Here is an 18,208-nt window from a genome sequence, read left to right on the forward strand (position 1 = left end):
CTGAAAACTGTTGAATGCTGAGGTCTTCAGATGTCTGGATGTTTGTCTGTCTGTCTAAGCACCGAAAGAAAAGGAGGGCATGCTTTTACTCTTTCTATATGAAGGCAGGTTTCTTTCTTTCTTTTTTTTTTTTCCTCTTTTGAGTCCAAGCATTATCTTAGCTATTAAACAACCATACTGAAGCCCCCCGGCATAGCATTTCCACAGTTAAGACATCTGGTTGGGGGCTGGGCAGTGGCGCACCCAGTTAAGTACACATAGAACTATGCACAAGGACTTAGGTTCAAGCCGCCCCTTATACTTCCTTCCTTCCTTCCTTCTTCTCTCTTTCATTCTTCCTTCCTTTCTCTCTCTCTCTCTCTCTCTCTGTTTCTTTCTTTCTATTACCAGAGCACTGCTCAGCTCTGGCTTATGGTGGTGCAGAGGACTGAACCTGAGACTTTGGAGCTTCTGGCATCACAATCTCTTCGCATAACCATTATGCTATCTACCCCAGCCCTCTACCTGCAGCTGGGACACTTCATGAGCGGTGAAGCATGTCTTCAAGTATCTATATTTCTTTCCCCTATCTTCACCTCTTCTCTCAATTTCTCTTTCTGTCCTAGTGAATAAAACAGGGGGAAAATGGCCACCAGGAGCAGTAGACTTGTAGTGTCAGCACTGCACCCCAGGAATAACCCTGATAGGAAAAAAAAAAAAAGACATCTGGCTTTACTTGTATACCTGAAAGTGCACGCATATGAAAGAAGGTCAGCCCAAGCAGTACCTGCATATCTCGGACGCCTTCCTGTCCGATCATGGTCTTCCACTCCATGAGAGAGCGCTGCAGGTGTTCCAGTCCGGTTTCCCAGAGCCTGACTCGGCCTCCCATGTCCACAGTGACCACACCTCCTGTGCCCCACTCAGTCAGCAGTGCATCTGTGTCGGAGATGCTGGACAGCCATGTGGTATAGGGTGAGAGGGACTCTGAACTGCAAAAGAAAACATGGGGTTCAGCTTACCTGGCAATCTGGGCAGTGGTGTTAGTGGAATCTGATTTTGGTTCATAAAGTTGCTATGAAGAAATTATCATTATTATTTTGCCACCAGGGTTATTGTAGAGGCTTGGTGCTCGGACAATGACTCCATCATTTCTGGTGACTCTCTTCCCCCACCCAATGCCCCCCTTCTTTTTTTGGTATGGTGTCAGAGAGAAAACAGCAATGAAGAAGAAAGGAGTGATCCAGAGATACTTGTAGCACTGCTTTACTTCACGTGAAGTTTGCTCCCACCCCCTGGAAGGTGGGGGCCAGAGACTTGAACCTGGGTCCTTGTGCATGATAATGGGTGCACTCTACCAGGTGATCCACTCCCTGGCCTAAGTATGAAGAATTTCTAATAACAAGCCTATTAAGAGGCCAGGGATGGCCTCAGCATAAAGCTCTGAGTTCATGAAATACACAAATAACTCTCCAAATTCAACAATAAAAAAGTCAATCTCATTGAAAAATAGGTAGAAGATATGGGCAGAATATTCTCCATAGAAGAGATCTGAAGGGCCAACAGACATATGACAAAATGCTCAAAGTCATTGATAATCAGAGAAATACAAATGCAAATAATAATGAGAAACCACTTTATATTTGTGAGAATGCCATTCTTTAGAAAAGACAGAAACACAAGTTGCTTCAGCCTCTATGGAAAAAGTCTAGAGATTGAAATGGATATGCCTTATGACCCAACAATCCTTCTCCTAGAGATTTACTCAGGGGAAACAAAAACTCCTATCTGAAGAGACCTAAACACACCAGTATTCACAGAAGCACAATTTGTAATAGCCCAAACTTGGAAAAGCAACCCAGATGTCCAAAAAAAGATGAATAACTAAGGAAATATATACACACTCCATGGAGTGCTATGCAGCTGTTAAAAATGATGAGGTCATCTCCTTTGCAATATCTTAGTTGGAACTTGAAGGTACCATGTTGAGTAAGACAAGCCTGAGAGAGAAAGATCAGTACTGAACGATCTCACTCATAGGTGGAACTTAAGAACAAAGGTCAGTAAGGGAAAACCAAAGGTGAAACTTGGACTGGGAGTGGCATATTGCACCAAAGCAAAGGACTCTAGGGAAGGAAGGAAAGGGACAGGATGAAGGGACATTGGGGTCCTGATGTTTCTCCTAGATACTAATCCAGGGGAGGTGAGAGGTTGTGCCTATGTGCTAAAGACTATATTGTAAACCATTAACCCCTAAATAAAATAAAATAAATAACTAAAACCTCTGGGTTCAATCTCTGATACCACAAGAGACCATGAAAGAGCAACAGAGATAAGTGAAATTCCATGAGTGGTGAAGCAGTACTCTGGAATCTCCTGCTCACTCATCAAAAGTAAGATAAAATTGGGTTGGGGGCTGCGTGGTGTCGCACCTGGTTGAGCGCACATGTTATAATGCACAAGGAACCGGGTTCAAGCCACCTGTCCCCACCTGCAGGATGAAAGCTTTGTGAGTTGTAAAGCAGTGTTCCAGGTCTCTCTCCCTTCCAATTACCCCCTTCCCTCTCAACTTTTGGCTGTCTCTATTCAATAAATAAAGAAAACAAATTTAAAAACTTAAAAAATGTTCTAGTTAAAAAAATTGGGTTGGGAAGGTAGTTGGCTCTACAATAAGAGTACATACTTCAGATATATGAGCCCTGGGTTTGATCCCCAGCACTGCATAAAAGGTAGCAAGTATATTACGAGATAAGATGCCAACAGATTCATCTATGAGGGAAAAAACATAATTATCTATTAAAGGTTAGAAGCATATTAAGAGATAAGATACTGAGAGATTCATCTATGACAGGGAAATGCATAATTATCTACTGGTTGCTTACATTGTTCTGTATTTGTGGAGTCAGGATAATACTAGCATGCACTGTTAAAAAAGAAAAGAATCAATTCTAAAACAACTCAAGACGTCACCTAACTCCAATACGCAATTCATTTATACCTTAGGGACTCATGGTCAGTGCTGACACTCGCATTTGTTAGTGTTCTAAGTGTGTTTGTGTTTGCTACTTTGCTTTTCCTAATTTTGAAAGTGCTAAGGTTCTGTGACAAGGATTTTTTGTGCATTCCTTGTATTAACACATCACACACACAGGGGCTGGGTGGTGGCTCACCTGGGTTGAGCGCACATGTTACATTTCACACCCACATGCTTTCAGTATGAATAGTCATTTTCAGGAATGCAACTTGTACCCGCCTGAAGTGTCAACTGAATTCTTTCTTTATCTGGACAGCTCTCTGTACAAACACATGTATATATCACACAAATTATAAAAGCTAACTGCCAGTGTTGGTTCTATACAGCTGATAGTTTCTACATGGAAAAAAAGTGCTCAACAGGGATCATTTGATGAGATAGTACAGACACTGATTGGGAGAACCACAAAGCTAGTAGTTTAGGTAAATTCTTATGATACATCTGCAGAGGGGTGAAGCAGAGCTGTAGGCGTCTCTAACAGTGAAGCAGGGCTGCAGGGGTCTCTCTACCTCCCCCTGCCCCAATGTCTCTCTGTCCTATCAAATAATAAATAAAGTAAAATTTAAAAATCCCTGCCTCCAACCCCCTACTCTTTCTGTATGTTGCCTCAAACTCCTTGTTTCTCAGTGTGCAGGGATAGCATTAAAAAAAAAAAATTCTTCTGATACACTGAAGAATACATCAAGACTACTGGAGCCATTTATGCAGTCCACCTTAGGAGATACTTAACAGAAAATTATAAAGTGAATTACTGTGGACACAGAAGTTTGAGAAAATGTTTATCAAAGTGGACAATAATAGAAGAGTGGACCTGAGTGCTTCAGATTTACTTTATAACATAAGGTGAGTTCAAAGAAGTTGACATTTTCTTTAAGACAGGCTTTAGGTCAAGGTGCTCGCTCAAAAATATCTCTCTTAGGGGTTGCCAGAAAGTGGTACATCTGGCTGAATACGTAAGTTTCCTAGTGCAAAGACCCAGGGTCAAGCTCCCATCCCCACCTGCAGCGGGGGGAAGCTTCACAAGACATGAAGCAGTGCTGCAGGTGTCACCCCCCCATCCCACCTTCCCCTTCCCTCACAACTTCTCTTGCCTATCAAATAAAGAATTAAAATGTCTTAGGAAAATAATAGTAGGTACAGATGGAGAAGTAAAGAATAATGAAACTGATCTGAATGAAACTCAAGCGTTCATCATGACTGTGTTATATCTACTCAGCTACTGGATGCAGATTATGTCTCTACTACAGAGCTCTGCATTTAAAAACATCATTTCTTCATGCTCCACTGGAACACAGTAACAAGGTCTTCAAGGAATATAAAAATTCAGGATGAGTGATTCCTATTGCAACCAGTGAATGCTGGGGAATACCATTTTATAAATGCAAATAATACACAAATTTGGGGCCAAATATTCACATTTAACTTATGGCAAACGTGATGTATTCATTTTGGCTCTGCAGTTACATCTTATTTTACCATGACTTTATTTTTTTAATGATTTGACGTTAGCCATCAAATGAAGACTACTTGGAATCTAGCAGAATGCTAAATTTAAGCAACTAGAGAAAAAAAAAAAAAAAGAAATCCAGATGGGCTTTTCTTTGGATTACATGTATGCCAAAAATGGCAGCAGTTAATCTCAGGGGAAAGCCTGTACATTCTGAAAATGAGCAGACTCTCAAGTACATGAAATGTGGCCAGTTCAAATTGAGATGATTTGTAAGTGTAAGATACATATGAGCTTACAAAAAACTGGGACAAGAAGTGTAAAATATCTCACTAAAATTGTCATATTGGGGGCTAAGTGGTAGTACACACTGAAGAACACACTCATTACTGTGCACAAGCACCTGGGCTCCAGCACAGTGGGTTCACTGAGCAGGCATCAAGCCCCAGTAATAACACTGGTTGCAATAAAAAAATGAAACTTTATAAAAATAACTGTCATATATTCAATCCACATCAGCAAGATAAAAATAAATACATTGGGTTATGTAAAAGTAGAACTATCATCAATTTCACTTGCTTCTTAAAAGCATTTTTAATGTGGCTACTAAGAAATGTAAAATTCCGTGTGTGTGTGTGTGTGTGTGTGTGTGTGTGTGTGTGTGTGTGTGTGTGTGTGTGTGTGTGTGTATGGCTAGTATTGTGTTACTATGGGATAGTGCAGCTCTAAATGAATCATAGTTACCAGATGCTTATTCTCTATCTCTCTTGTTGTATGCTTTACATTGGGTTGTTCTAGCTCTCCCCCTGCTAAGAAAATTGGTTCAGTCCTGCTAGTTTCACGGGCCCGCTTGTCCCTGCCCCAAGGAACCCCGAGAGAGTTCCAGAGTTCCAGAGTTCGAGAGTTCTTGGTGCCACCGCGGGGGAAAGAGGCAGCAGAGTTCTGTTTGGTGATTAGTTTGGTTTAGTTTATGAATCGTTGTTCCTGAATAAAGAAATACAGCTTCCCTGCCCAGCCGTATGTCTCTGGTCGTCTCTGTTACCCGCCCGTGAAGCTAGCCCGGCCAGCTGGAGCCTCCGAATTTTAACAACACTCTCTTTCAGATATTTTATTTATCTTAATAAATAGGGAGAGATACAAAGAGAAAGACACAGAGAAAAAGACCAGATCACTGCTCAGCTGTGGCTTATGGTGGTACTAGGAATAGAACCTGAGAACTCAGAGCCTCAGGCATGAGAGTCTCTTTGCATAACCATTATGCTGTCTCCCCAGCCCTCAGGTGCTTCTTTTTTTAAATTTCTTTTGTTTTTAAAAATATTTTATTTATTTCTTATTGAATAGAGACAGAGAGAAATTGAGAGAGGAGGGATGAGGGGGGAAGAGATAGAGAGACACCTGCAGCACTGCTTCACCACTTGTGAAGCTTTCCCCCTGTAGTTGGGGACCAGGGGCTTGAACCCAGGTCCTTGCACACTGTCATGTGTGCGCATAACCAAGTGCACCACCACCTGCCCCCTAGTGATGACTCTTTAGACACTATCAGGCCACTCAATCAGCTGGGGCCCTAGTCAGGGAGTTCTGGGATTCCCATACAAACACAATGAGCCTAGACCTTGAATAGATCCCTCTCCCAACTATCACTGGTCATCTCCATCAGGAACAACATAATGGACCCCTTTGGGGGTCCCCATAGGATGTTGCCTTCAATGTGGATCAACAATGGTAGAAAATGTTCCATGCTCTGAAGGGGGGTTGGATAACATACTCTATCTACCACCTGAAGAAGATGGGTCCTGAAATTGGTACAACTTGGAATGTTCCTACTGATGACCACAGAACGCAAGTTCGGACTTACAGGGATGTAGAGGTTACATAGGCTCTTATGCTGAATATGGGCCCCAGATCAAATCGATGGGGTTTACAGTCAACAATACTTATACACCTTCCCCATATTTGGGAGCTACTCTCTTCCCTGATCCAGCTTTCTGGTCATTTTTCCAGCCATGGCATCATCTCCCCAGACAATAACTTGGGTCCACCTGCATATCAGACGTCAGGCTCAAGTAAAAACTAATAAATTCATGGGCCCTTTGGGATATAACTAAAATAGACCTACTAGCTATTTCCAAAACAGAGACCCCAAATCTTCATCTGCAATATTAAACCCTTTATGTTCATGATTAATCAACAATTTGTATGGCTTTATATGTTAACTCTTTTTCAGCCACTAGGTTCCGGATGCTACTGTGATGCCAACTGGACTTCCCTGGACAGATGACCCTACCAATGTGTCCTGGAGCTCCGCTTCTTCAGAGCCCTGCCCCACTAGGGAAAGAAAGAGACAGGCTGGGAGTATGGATTGACCTGTCAATGCCCATATTTAGCGGGGAAGCAATTCCAGAAGCCAGACCTTCTGCACCCCATAATGACCCTGGGTCCATACTCCCAAGGGGTTAAAGAATAGGAAAGCTGTTGGGGGAGGGGGGGTAGGGAGCTCTGGTGGTGGGAATTGTACCCCTCTTTTCCTAGGGTCTTTTCAGTGTTTCCACTGTATAAATAAATAAAGTAAAATAATAAAAAAATAAATAAACTCTTGGCTAATGTCTTCAGATCTGGGTTTTCTAAGGGCCAAAAAGGGAAATAGCTGTAAGGGACAGGAGAGGCCTGCGTCCTGTACTGCAGGAAAGGGGCATACTGGTGGAGGGTGAGGTGGGGTGGTGCATATTACTGAGCCCCAGTCATATCCTGTTGGAAAAATAATAACAACAACAATGATAACAATGATATCAAAGAAGTGCTATTTAAGTTACTTTGATATTCTGAATATACTTAGCTCAGAAAATTAAGTTACATGGAAAATTAATAAGCTCAAACATTTACACACTACAAAAAGATAGAATTTCTGACAGAAAAATGTATCATCAGGACAGATCAAAAAATATTCTTAGCCCACCTGCATGTTAGCTGTCGGGCTCAGGAAAAAAATCAGTAAAGTAATAGGCCCCTTAAAATAGACTTCCTAGCTTCTTCCAACATGGTTGCCCCAAATTTCATCTACCTATAGGTTCCCGATTACTAAACAATTTGCTTTGCTTTATATCTTAATGCTTTTCAGTCACCAAGTTGCAGATGCTACCATGCTGCCAACCTGACTTCCCTGGGCAGACGACCTCACCAATGTGTCCTGGAACCCCATCTCCCCAGAAGTCCTGCCCCACTAGGGAGAGAGAAAAATGGGCTGGGGGCATGGATCGGCCTGTCCATATCCAGCAGAGAAGCAAATGCGAAAGCCAGACCTTCTATTTTCTGCTCCCCATAAATATCTTTGGTCCATACTCCCAGAGGGATAAAGAAAAAGGAAAATTCTAATGGAGGTGAGGGAATATGGAACTCTAGCGGTGGGAACTGAATTGAATTATACCCCTCTCATCTCACAATCTTATCAATCATTATTAAATCACGAATAAAAAAAACTGACAAAAAAAAGAGTAGGTAAAGGCTGGTCAGCTATTAGACTAACACTTCTGCCACATCTTCTCATAATACAAATAAATATGGCAGGGAAGCATTGTGGTTAAGAGCAAGATATAAATTAACTGGAGGGAAAAGATGGAGCTTGGTTGGGGATGGGATCCAGCTCAGCTGACAGTGCATTCCCCTCAGCATATGGGCATACTCCACAGATGCTGCAGCAGTGTTCTGGCATCCCTCTGTCCATTCCCCTTGTAGGCAGAATAAAAAAGTGGGGCTTGAGAAGGCTGCTCCCTAATGCTGGGCATGTATGAAGCCCTCCATTCATCCTCCAGGTCACATTGAAAGCAAAAATAGCAACTTGTTTTTCAAGGAGACAAAAAGCACATATTTGATCAGAAAGACTCTGGGGAAGGAGAGGAGGGAGGAAGAGGGAGGGCTTTGGGGCCCTGGGGCATGAGAGTGGAAAAGGACCTCAACTGGGGGTGAGAGTGTTTTGCAGACATCTCTCAAGAGGAGATGAGAAATTGTACCTGTGTGTCAACAACTGTACTGTAAACCATTAACTTCTCAATAAAGTGATTACAAAAAAAATAAAGAATGTGCCATACAAGCTGAAAGCAAAGGGAAAAGTGGATTACCTAGGAATAGGGATATATCGAAGTTTTTTTGATTGAAGATCAGTGACTTCTATATACCCAGCTGTCTGTGGTGGTGTAACATCTGCAAAGAAGACAGGATTAGTGGCATTAAATTTCTGTATAGTATCAAAATAGGAAAAAGAAAGCATGACTTCTCAATGTGGAAGGAAGTAATTAGTAGCCTGGGCAAAAACCCTGAGGTCCATTATTATGCCACAAGACTTTACTGAGAGAAAAAAAATGATATAAGTTCTCTTTGTTATCTTTGCTAACTTCCTTAGCTGGGTCAGTGTTTTAGCAATTTTAGTTCATTTGGAAAGGTTCCATCATCTGAATAGTTTCCTTTCTTTGGCAATCACATCACTGATATCATAATATGATGGAGTCAGCATCTACTCAGTGACCAGATGAACCTCAAGTGAAATCCTGTCTCTGACAAGTTTAGAGCTGTGTTTTATGCTGATCGATATTTGTGATAACAAAACCACCAATAGCATCATAAATGTTATTTTGATAATTAGGTTAATTTAGGAAACATACAGGAACTAAGTAATTACTCAGTGCACTGTAGCTACTGTTACCAAGGCCCTGAGAGACAGATAAAGTGAAGTGAGGAGGGAGAAATGGGGTGAAGACTCTGTGTCATGGAGAATATGGAACAGGGGCCAGGAGCCAGTTCATTTAGTAGAGTTCACTTGGCATATTTACCATATGCTAGGACCCTAGTTCAAGCCCCCCATGCCTTATCAGAGGACTTGCATGGGCAAATTTCATGAATGGTGAACCAGTGCTGTGGTATCTCTCCTGATATGACCCTTACTACTTACATCTCCATCTTTTTGATAAAAAAAAGAACTCTACTTCTTCTTCTTTTTTTTTGCCACCAAGGTTACCACTGGGGCTCAGTGCTAACACTATAAATCTACTACGGCTCCTGGAGGCCATTTTTCCCTTTTTTTTTTTCTTTCTCTCTATTATATTTTGACAGGACAGAGAGAAATTAAGAGGGAAGGGGAGGTAGAAAGGGAGAGAGAAACAGACATCTACAGAGCTGCTTCACTGCTTGTGAAGCCTCCTCCTTGTAGATGGAGTGGGGACTTGAACCCAGACCCTTGTATATGGTGATACGTGAGCTTAACTGGGTGTGCAGGTGCAGGACCCTACTGATAAAAAAACAATAGTGGCAAAATAAATTTAAAAAAGGAAGGAAAAGAAAGAAAGAGAGAGAGAGAGAGAGAGGGAGGGAGCAGTTGAAATGGTGGATGAAGGAGAGAGTCAAGAGCCTGGCCTGATTCCCCAACTCAAATTCTATGGCTGCTTCCAAAATCCAGGTGTCTGCTGGCTTCCACAGGTGCTTAAAACCATCAATCACCCTCATTACCACTGTGAAGCCACAATGTCAGGAACTCTGCTGGGTCTTTGTTTCCTAGGGATATACTGTTACTGTAATGCCTGCTGTGTGTTAAAAACTATGCAGACTGGAAGACATGAATCTGCACTGTCACCAGTGCTGACCCAGTACTTTTAGCATATTGATAATATGGAAGAGTTATGATTCCTTTTGAGACCTGGGGAAACTGAAGCTGAGAGGAGGAATCCCATGCTTTGACTCAGCTAGGCAGGGAGGGAGACAGTCTCCAAGTCCAGGCTTTTCTGCTCCTGAAATCTCTGCCTCATCCACTGGTTCCCATGGCTCCTACTTAAGCTGGCTCTAGGACAGCAATTGTTCTTATCAAGCCCCATTTTACAGAATCATGAATTTGTAAAAAAATAATAAAGTGGTGTGGAAATTGGTGCAGTGGGCAGAGCACTGGACTCTCAAGCATAACAAATAAATAAAATAGGAGCCAGGCCCTGTAACATTTAGTTAAGCACACATGTTACAATGTACAAGGGACCCAGGTTTAAGCCCCACAGTCCTCACCTGCAGGGGAGAAGCTTCACAAGCAGTGAAGCAGTGCTGCCGGTGTCATTATCTCTCTCCTTTCCCCTTAATTTCTCTCTCTCCAATAAATAATTTTTTTTTAAATTTTTAACCAGAGCACTGTTCAGCTCTGGCTTATGGCGGGGTGGGGGATTGAACCTGCGACTTTGGAGCCTCAGGCATGAGAATCTGTTTGCATAACCATTATGCTACCTACCCTCCGCCCTACCAATAAATAATTTTGTAAAGATTCATTAAAAAAACACACTCCTATACAGAATATTTGATTTTAAAGATTTTCTTCTGTTGGAGTAGCAAAACTGCTCACCAAAAGAGGACACTGCTTTGCCAGGATCGAGATCCAAGTTGGAGGAAGCTCTGGTGCCATGTTCTCGTTCCCTCTCTCTCTCTCTCTCTCTCTCTCTCTCTCTCCCTGTCTTTTCCTCTTTCTATCTGAAAATGCCCAGAGAGGTTAACTTCTGGCAACAACAAAGTAATAAAAAATTCCATATGTATATGTATGTATGTATCATTATCTTTTCTATCAACTTTTAATTGGAATAAAATATTCAGTATGTCTGCACTGAATTGGCAGGATATAGTTTACAAAAGAAAAGATTCTGGGGGGGTCAGGCAGTGGTATACCAGGTTAAGCACAAATAATACAAAGCACAAGGATCCCAGTTTGGGCCTCCAGCTCCCCACTTACAGGGGGGTCACTTAATAAGTGGTGAAGCAGGTCTGCAGGTGTCTAACTTTCTCTCTCCTTCTCTATCTCTCCCTCCTACCTCAATTTCTCCTTGTCCTATCCAATAAAAATGGGGAAAAAAAAAGAATGGTCTCCAGTAGCAGTGGATTCTAGTGCTGGCACAGAGCCCCAGGACGCAAAAAAAAAAAAAAAAAAAAGGACAAGATTCTTAAGTTTTGCATTTCATATTTTCAGGAGTATTTTTTGAATAGGTTATCTGAAATACTAAAACAAACAAACAAACAACAACAACAACAACAAAAAAAAACACTGATATATCCAATAAGTATGACAGCCCATTTTGCAGCAGACACAATAGAAAGCAGTGTGTGTGTGTCGGCGGGGGCAGGTGGGGGCAGGCAGAGAAAGGAAATATGTGTGATTACTGTCATAGAAAAGCCACAACATTAACAAGAGTTTCTGGGGCCAGGTATTGGCACTCCAGATTAAGCGTACATATTACCATGAAGGCCTAGGTTGGAACCCCTTCTCCTCACCTGCAGGGGAGGATGCTTCATGAGCAGTGAAGGAGGTCTACAAATGCCTATCTGTTTATCTCCCTCTCTATCTTCCCCCTCCCTCAATTTCTCTCTGTTCTATCTAATAATTAAATGAGGGGAAGGGAGACAAAATGGCCACTTGGAACAGTAGATTTGTCATATAGGCACCAAGCCCCAGCAATAACCCTGCTGATAATTTTAAAAAAGGAGTTTCCTTCCCTTCTCTTTCCCCCTTTCTACTCCCCTCCCCTTTTCCTCCCTTTCCCTTTCCCCTTCCCTTCCCTTCCCTTCCCTTCCCCTTTCCTTCCCTTCTCTTCCCTTCCCCTCCCCTCCCTTCCCCTCCCCTCCCCTCCTCCTCCTCCTTCTCCCTCTTCTCTCCTCTCCTTCTCCCTCTCCCTCTCCCTCTCCCTCTCCCTCTCCCTCTCCCTCTCCCTCTCCCTCTCCCTCTCCCTCTCCCTCTCCCTCTCCTCTCCTTTTCCCCCAGACCCTTCTCCTTTCTTCCACCACTGTGGGCCTTTGGGAAAAAGAACTCTAGAGAATCACAGATCTAATACCAGGTATGAGCTCCAGAGCTGAACATGGTGTGATCCCAGGGATGAAGAGTAAGGGGAGGCTATCCAGGGACAGCAAGGAGTATGAAAGGACAGATACACTGGCAATCTGATCACCTGGCTGTCCCTCAATGGCCATTGGTACACAAGAGACATACCTGCCACAAGTCACACACTGCAGTGGAAGTGCTACTGGGGATGGGAGGTTGATCTTGGAGAAAACTTCAACCACAGATCTTTTCTAATAGTTCCTGTTGCTAGAGCCTGTTTGACATTGGCTACATTATTTATAAGCCCAGGCAGTTTGCCAACATTGGTTAAGTTACTGGAGCAGTTAGGATGACAAAAATCACCTAGTTACCCAACTTACATTCTGGCTTGCCAATAACTGGCACATTCTTCCTAAGACTGGAGTGCCATTATGGTGAGGGGCTGCCAAATGCATTTGGACTGCTGTGCAAGCACAGAAAAACCAACTTACTTTTATCTTATTAAAGGTATTTTAGGGGCCGGGTGGTGGCGCACCTGGTTGAGCACACATGTTACAATGCACCAGGACCCAGGTTCCAGCCCCCGTCCCCACCTGCAGGGGGAAAGCTTCACAAGTGGTGAAGCAGTGCTGCAGGTGTCTCTCTGTCTCTCACCCTTTCTATCCCTCCCTTCCCTCTCGATTTCTGACTGTCTCTATCCAACAAATAAATAATTAGAGACAGAGGCAGAGAAGTAGAGAGAGCATGAAAGAGACCATATCACCAAAGCTTCCTACAATGCAGTGGAGGGTAGGCTTGAACCTGGGCCAGGCACATAGCAAGGAAGAGCGCTGTCCAGGTGAGCTATTTTACCAGCCCTCAACTTAATTTAAGTCACCTCTTCTTCTGCCTTTTTCTTTGCTTTCAGCACACAAATTTATTCCATGGCAGAAAGAGGGTAAAAAACATAATAATGGCAGTACCTATTTTGAGAAGGAGAAAGTAGAAATTCTATTCCTGGTGTCAAAACCTATTTTCACATGTGGGGAAAAAAGCAATCTGTGACTACGAAGGCACTTCAAAGAAACACTAAGGGTAGGGGTAGTGGCAGAAGTGACATTGAAAAATAACTGGAATTAGAACTGATGGTTATGAGTTTGAAAATAAATCAGCTCAGGGTCTTTACTGAATTAAGGAAGTGGCAGACTGGGGCTAGAATTCCCTCTACATGTAACCAAATCCTTGATAGCTATTTTAGATGTTCCGATGCAATTGAGAGAATGGAGGCTCAGCAGATTTCCATTACATTGAGAAACCAGGTGGATTTCAAGGATAGGGATACGCTACATTTAGGGATTAGTTCATGAGTGATTAAAGCAAAGCCATGTGGTGGTATTTACTGCATAGTATCATGAATGGTGGAGAGAGCTTATGTGCAGTTGCCAACATCTGGAGAAGGTATAAAGATTAGACAAAGCATCTAAGGACATTTTCAGAGGAATGATGAAATTGTATTAAAAGTCTTACTTCTGGGGCCAGGCGGGGGTGCACCCAGTTGAGTGTACACATTATTATGTGCCAGGACCAAGCGTGAGCTCCCGCTCCCCAACTGCAGAGGGGAGACTTGAGGAGCATTGAAGCAGGTCTGCAGGTGTTTTTCTCTCTTCCTCTCTATTCCTCTCTACCTTTTTATTCCTGTCCAATGAATTAAAGGGGGGGGGGGAGTTGCAGGGAACAGGAGAGGAAAGGGAAAGGGGAGGGGAAAGAAAAGGAAAAAATGGCTACTGGAAGTGGTAGATTCATAGTGCTGGCACTAAGTTTGGATTTTTGTTAGAGCACTATCTGCACAAAGGTTAAAGAGTCAAAGAGGCTGGAGTGTTCTCTAGGCCCTCACTCACTGCTCCCAGGGAAGCTCCTCCTGTAGTATTCAGCTTCTTCCCCAAGATGCAGGTACTGAGGCAGGGTTGTCTCTGGGCCACTAAATCACTTCCTGCTGCCCCCCATTCTCCCACCCTCTCCACCCCCACTGAGTAAGCTGAGAGCCGGGCCAACTTTTCATAAATCCACCCTCCCTGACCCTTCACTAGCGCACCTCCCAATGCATTTTTATGTTAATTTGGGTTCCACTGACATAAAAAGCATATGACTGTACAAATGGCCCATTTGTATGGGCAGCATCTTAAAATATTACTGAGTTCGGTTTTTGTTTGTTTTGTATTTTGCTGCACATTTTTTCTTTTTATGGGTTAATAATCATGTTTTGCTGCTGTAGGTTTCCCCTGCCTCATCTACCATAAAATGACTTTTAATAAAACAGAGATTTCCTATGGATTTCAATTGGGAGTAAACTAATTCTAAATACTGTATAACTAAGGCTTTCCAAATTTGGTAATAATTATAATAAAAGCATCTTATTTATGAAGTCCATATATATCATTATATAATAACTGAGAACACAGGATAAATTTTTTTTTGTTGCTTAAATAACAGTGGCACAATGACTGAATTTTTCTGGAGATTGCATTGCAACAGAAGTCAATGTATATGAGTAAGAACAGCTCTAGACTTGGGAGTGAAGTACTATGGAACAATCTGGTTCTGCTCACACCTTAAGACCCTGGGCAAGTTATTTCCCCTTTCTGTTTCTATTGTCCTATAACTTAAATTATGTAGCTAAGATGTATAGAACAGCAGCCCAGAGGGACCAGGTGGTGGCACACCTGGTTAAGCACTCACATTACAGTGTGCAAGGACCCAGGTTTGAGCCCCTGGTTCCCAGCCACAGAGGGAAAGCTTCATGAGTGGTGAAGCAGGGCTACAGATGTCTCTCTGTATCTCTCTGTCGTTATCTCCCTATCCCCTCCAATTTCTGTCTCTATCCAATACATAAATAAATAAAAGTAAAAATTATATATATTTGAGGGGGAGAGAGAGAGAGACAGAGAGAAGCAGCAGCCTAGGAGGTGCTACACTGGATAAAGCACTGGACTTTCAAACATGAGGTCCTAAGTTCAATCTCTGGCATCGCATGTGTCAGAATGATGTTCTGGATCTCACTTTACCTGCCTTTCTCAATGATGAGTAAATTAATGCATAAATCTTTTTATAAATGCTGTGTCAATCATATAGACTAGACTGACAAAATAAAAGTAATAAACATAGGTCCTGGCATATGTCATACAGGACCAAATAATAAGCTGACTTCGAGAGCCCTCATTTGTGAATCTGTCCACCCTAGCCTTTAGTCACAAAAGCTTGAAATAAAATAAAAATTAAGCTCCATCTTCTCTAATAGTGGTGGCTGTGCATTACTTAAAAAACAAAACAAACAAAAAAAACAAAAACCCAAGGAATGCATTCTGAGAAATAAATTTCTAACTATTCTTGCTGTGGTGCCAATGTCATAGAGCCTAATAACACAAACCTAGCCAGTTTAGGTTACTGTATATCTATTGTGTATTTAGATTCTATAATGTGGCAAACTATTGCTAAATTATATGTAACTGCATTGCAATAATTCTGAGATATTTCTTTGAAAGCATAATTGAAATGAAGGTGAATATATAGATACTTATGGCAATTGCTTCTAACAGCAAAGATTATAATCATACACTGTGTGCACACATGTGGAAACTTGCTGGTTATATGCAGATCTTCTCAAAGGCTGTTAGAATCATCCTTATTTATATAAATAGAATGAAATAGGGGCCTGGGTGGTGGCATACCTAGTTGAGGACCCATGTTCAAACACCCCACCCCACTATACCTGCAAGGGGAGAAACTTCATGAGTGGTGAAACAGTGCTGCATGTATCTTTCCCCCCTCTAACTCCCCTCCTTTCAATTTCTCTCTGTCCTATCAGTCATGAAATGAAAAAAAAAAGTAACAGCATTCGTGATAAATTAAAAGCTCCTACCAACACAAGCCACCTTGGAGGCTAGGAATGGAGATTCTTTCTCACCTTTTGCATAGATGTCCCTCAGTGGGACGTCTCCTGGAGGCAATATTCTGACGACCTGATTAGTCTCCAGGAGAGTGACACAGTTGCTGTGTTTTGGAGTTCCTCTCTTCTTCCCGCCATAGAAAGCTATGTCAGTGCCCCTGGGTTTCTGCAATGATGATGGCCTTTTCCAAGAATACACCTCATTAGGTGACTGAAAAAGAAAAATAGAATAAAGTACTGAAACAGTATAAACTCCTTGACTGCAACTTTTACAAAGGAGGTCTATTGTGCAGATGCCAGGGTGTGACACTGCATTTCATAGGTATTAAGAGCATCAAATTACTCTTTTGACTTAAAGAGAAAATAAATGGTGTAGGAGACAGTTGCTTCAGCAATAATCATGATTTTTGAATAAGTCTGAAATAGACAACATTTTTTAAAATCTCAAATCAATTTATTATAACTAAAACAAGAGGGATTGTTCAATTTAGTTTAAAGATAATAAATACTTAGTGCAGCCACTAGGCCTTACCTGTAGAAGGGAAGTTTCATGAGTGGTAAAGCAGTGCTGCAGGTCTCTCTCTCTCTCTCTCTCTCTCTCTCCATCTCTCTCTCTCTCTCCCCTCTATCTCTCCCTTCCCTTTCAACCGCTCTCTATGCAATAAATAATAAATTAAAATTAAAACAACAACAACAACAAATATCCACTCACATTTAATGCATGTCCTACTCATAGATAGATAGAGCTTCTAATTTAAAAGGTTACTAGTTCTGTAGGCCTGTGTGCTGATATGCCATCAAGCACAACTTGTATCTTTATTTATTATTATTATTACTTTTTAAATTTTTATGTATAAGAAGGAAATACTGACAAAAACCATAGAATAAGATGGGTACAACTCTACACAATATAAATCTCTATTTAATTAATATGAGATGGGGGAAAATTGATTGACTGTCTCAAACTTTTTAATGCACAGACCATAGGCTGAGTCTTTGAAATGTTGACTCTCTTAAAAGTTTAGACAAGAGAGAACAGAACCAACCAGTGGTGTTACTCTATAAGACACAGCTATTTTTATTTTTCAAAAAACAATTCTTACACATAAAAGCTACAAAGAAAATTATAAAATGAATTGCTTACTCAGAAGTCATGCTAAATATAAGTTACTAAATGGCAAGAGTGATTGACAAGATTGGGCACATTCAGGGTGGTGTGGTCATAGATGGCAAATTTAAATTTAAATGAAATAACCTTCTAAGGAAGAGCCACTAAATTGAGACCACTACCATTAGAGGATAACCCACATGCTATAAAAGCAGAAGAGGACAAAGAAAAACTTGATAGAAAGTAAACTGATGTCCCTGAGTATTGAAAAAAATGCACCTATAATAGTATGTTATTCCAATGAATTTTACATTAAAAATTCTAGAAGGCATGTTTATTATTTATTGTTGCTATCATTATTCTTTTATTAGTCTTAGATTGCTCCTTCTACAAGATTACATGTTCTATGAAGACAACATGATAAGATCAGTGTGAGCAGGTGAAGCCTTTAGCTGTGAAACAGGAACTGTCACCCAGGACGGATATTGGTTTTCCATGACATTTATAAAACTGTATTACACTTTAAATGGGTGGGGGTATGTATCTGTCACAGGGGAATTAAGATAGGGTTTTGCATATGCACAAAGCCTTTGAGTGGCCTCTTGGTTCCAATATTTTATTTTCTTCTATTTAGAGACAGACAGAAGTACCAAAAAAGAGGGGAGATACCTCAGTGCCATTCCACCATACATGGGGCTTACATGGTGCCTTCAACTGATGCAAGGAATTGAACCAGGGTATCATGTCATGTGTTCTACAGGGGGAAATACCTCTCAAACTCAAAATATAATTTTTTAAAAATAACGAAGGGGCTACAAGATAGCATACACATTACCTGTGCAAGGAACTGGGTTTAAACTCCCAGTCACTACAATGGAAGCAGCAGATAAAAG

The 18,208-nt window shown here is 41.6% G+C and overlaps 1 protein-coding gene across 4 annotated transcripts in view; it reads right to left on the reverse strand.

Moving 5' to 3' along the window:
* VWA8 (von Willebrand factor A domain containing 8) overlaps positions 1-18,208 on the reverse strand; it is a 408,658-nt gene that overhangs the window by 109,612 nt on the left and 280,838 nt on the right. For all 4 annotated transcript variants that reach the window (XM_060194755.1, XM_060194752.1, XM_060194753.1 and 1 more), the window contains exons 35-37: positions 16,226-16,418; positions 8,573-8,654; positions 767-971 (exon numbers count right to left, since the gene is read on the reverse strand). In XM_060194755.1, coding sequence (XP_060050738.1) covers positions 767-971; positions 8,573-8,654; positions 16,226-16,418 — 480 coding nt within the window. The remainder of the gene's footprint in view (positions 1-766; positions 972-8,572; positions 8,655-16,225; positions 16,419-18,208) is intronic.

The sequence above is a fragment of the Erinaceus europaeus genome, chromosome 7 (assembly GCF_950295315.1).
Source record: "Erinaceus europaeus chromosome 7, mEriEur2.1, whole genome shotgun sequence".
Taxonomy (NCBI): Eukaryota; Metazoa; Chordata; class Mammalia; order Eulipotyphla; family Erinaceidae; genus Erinaceus; species Erinaceus europaeus.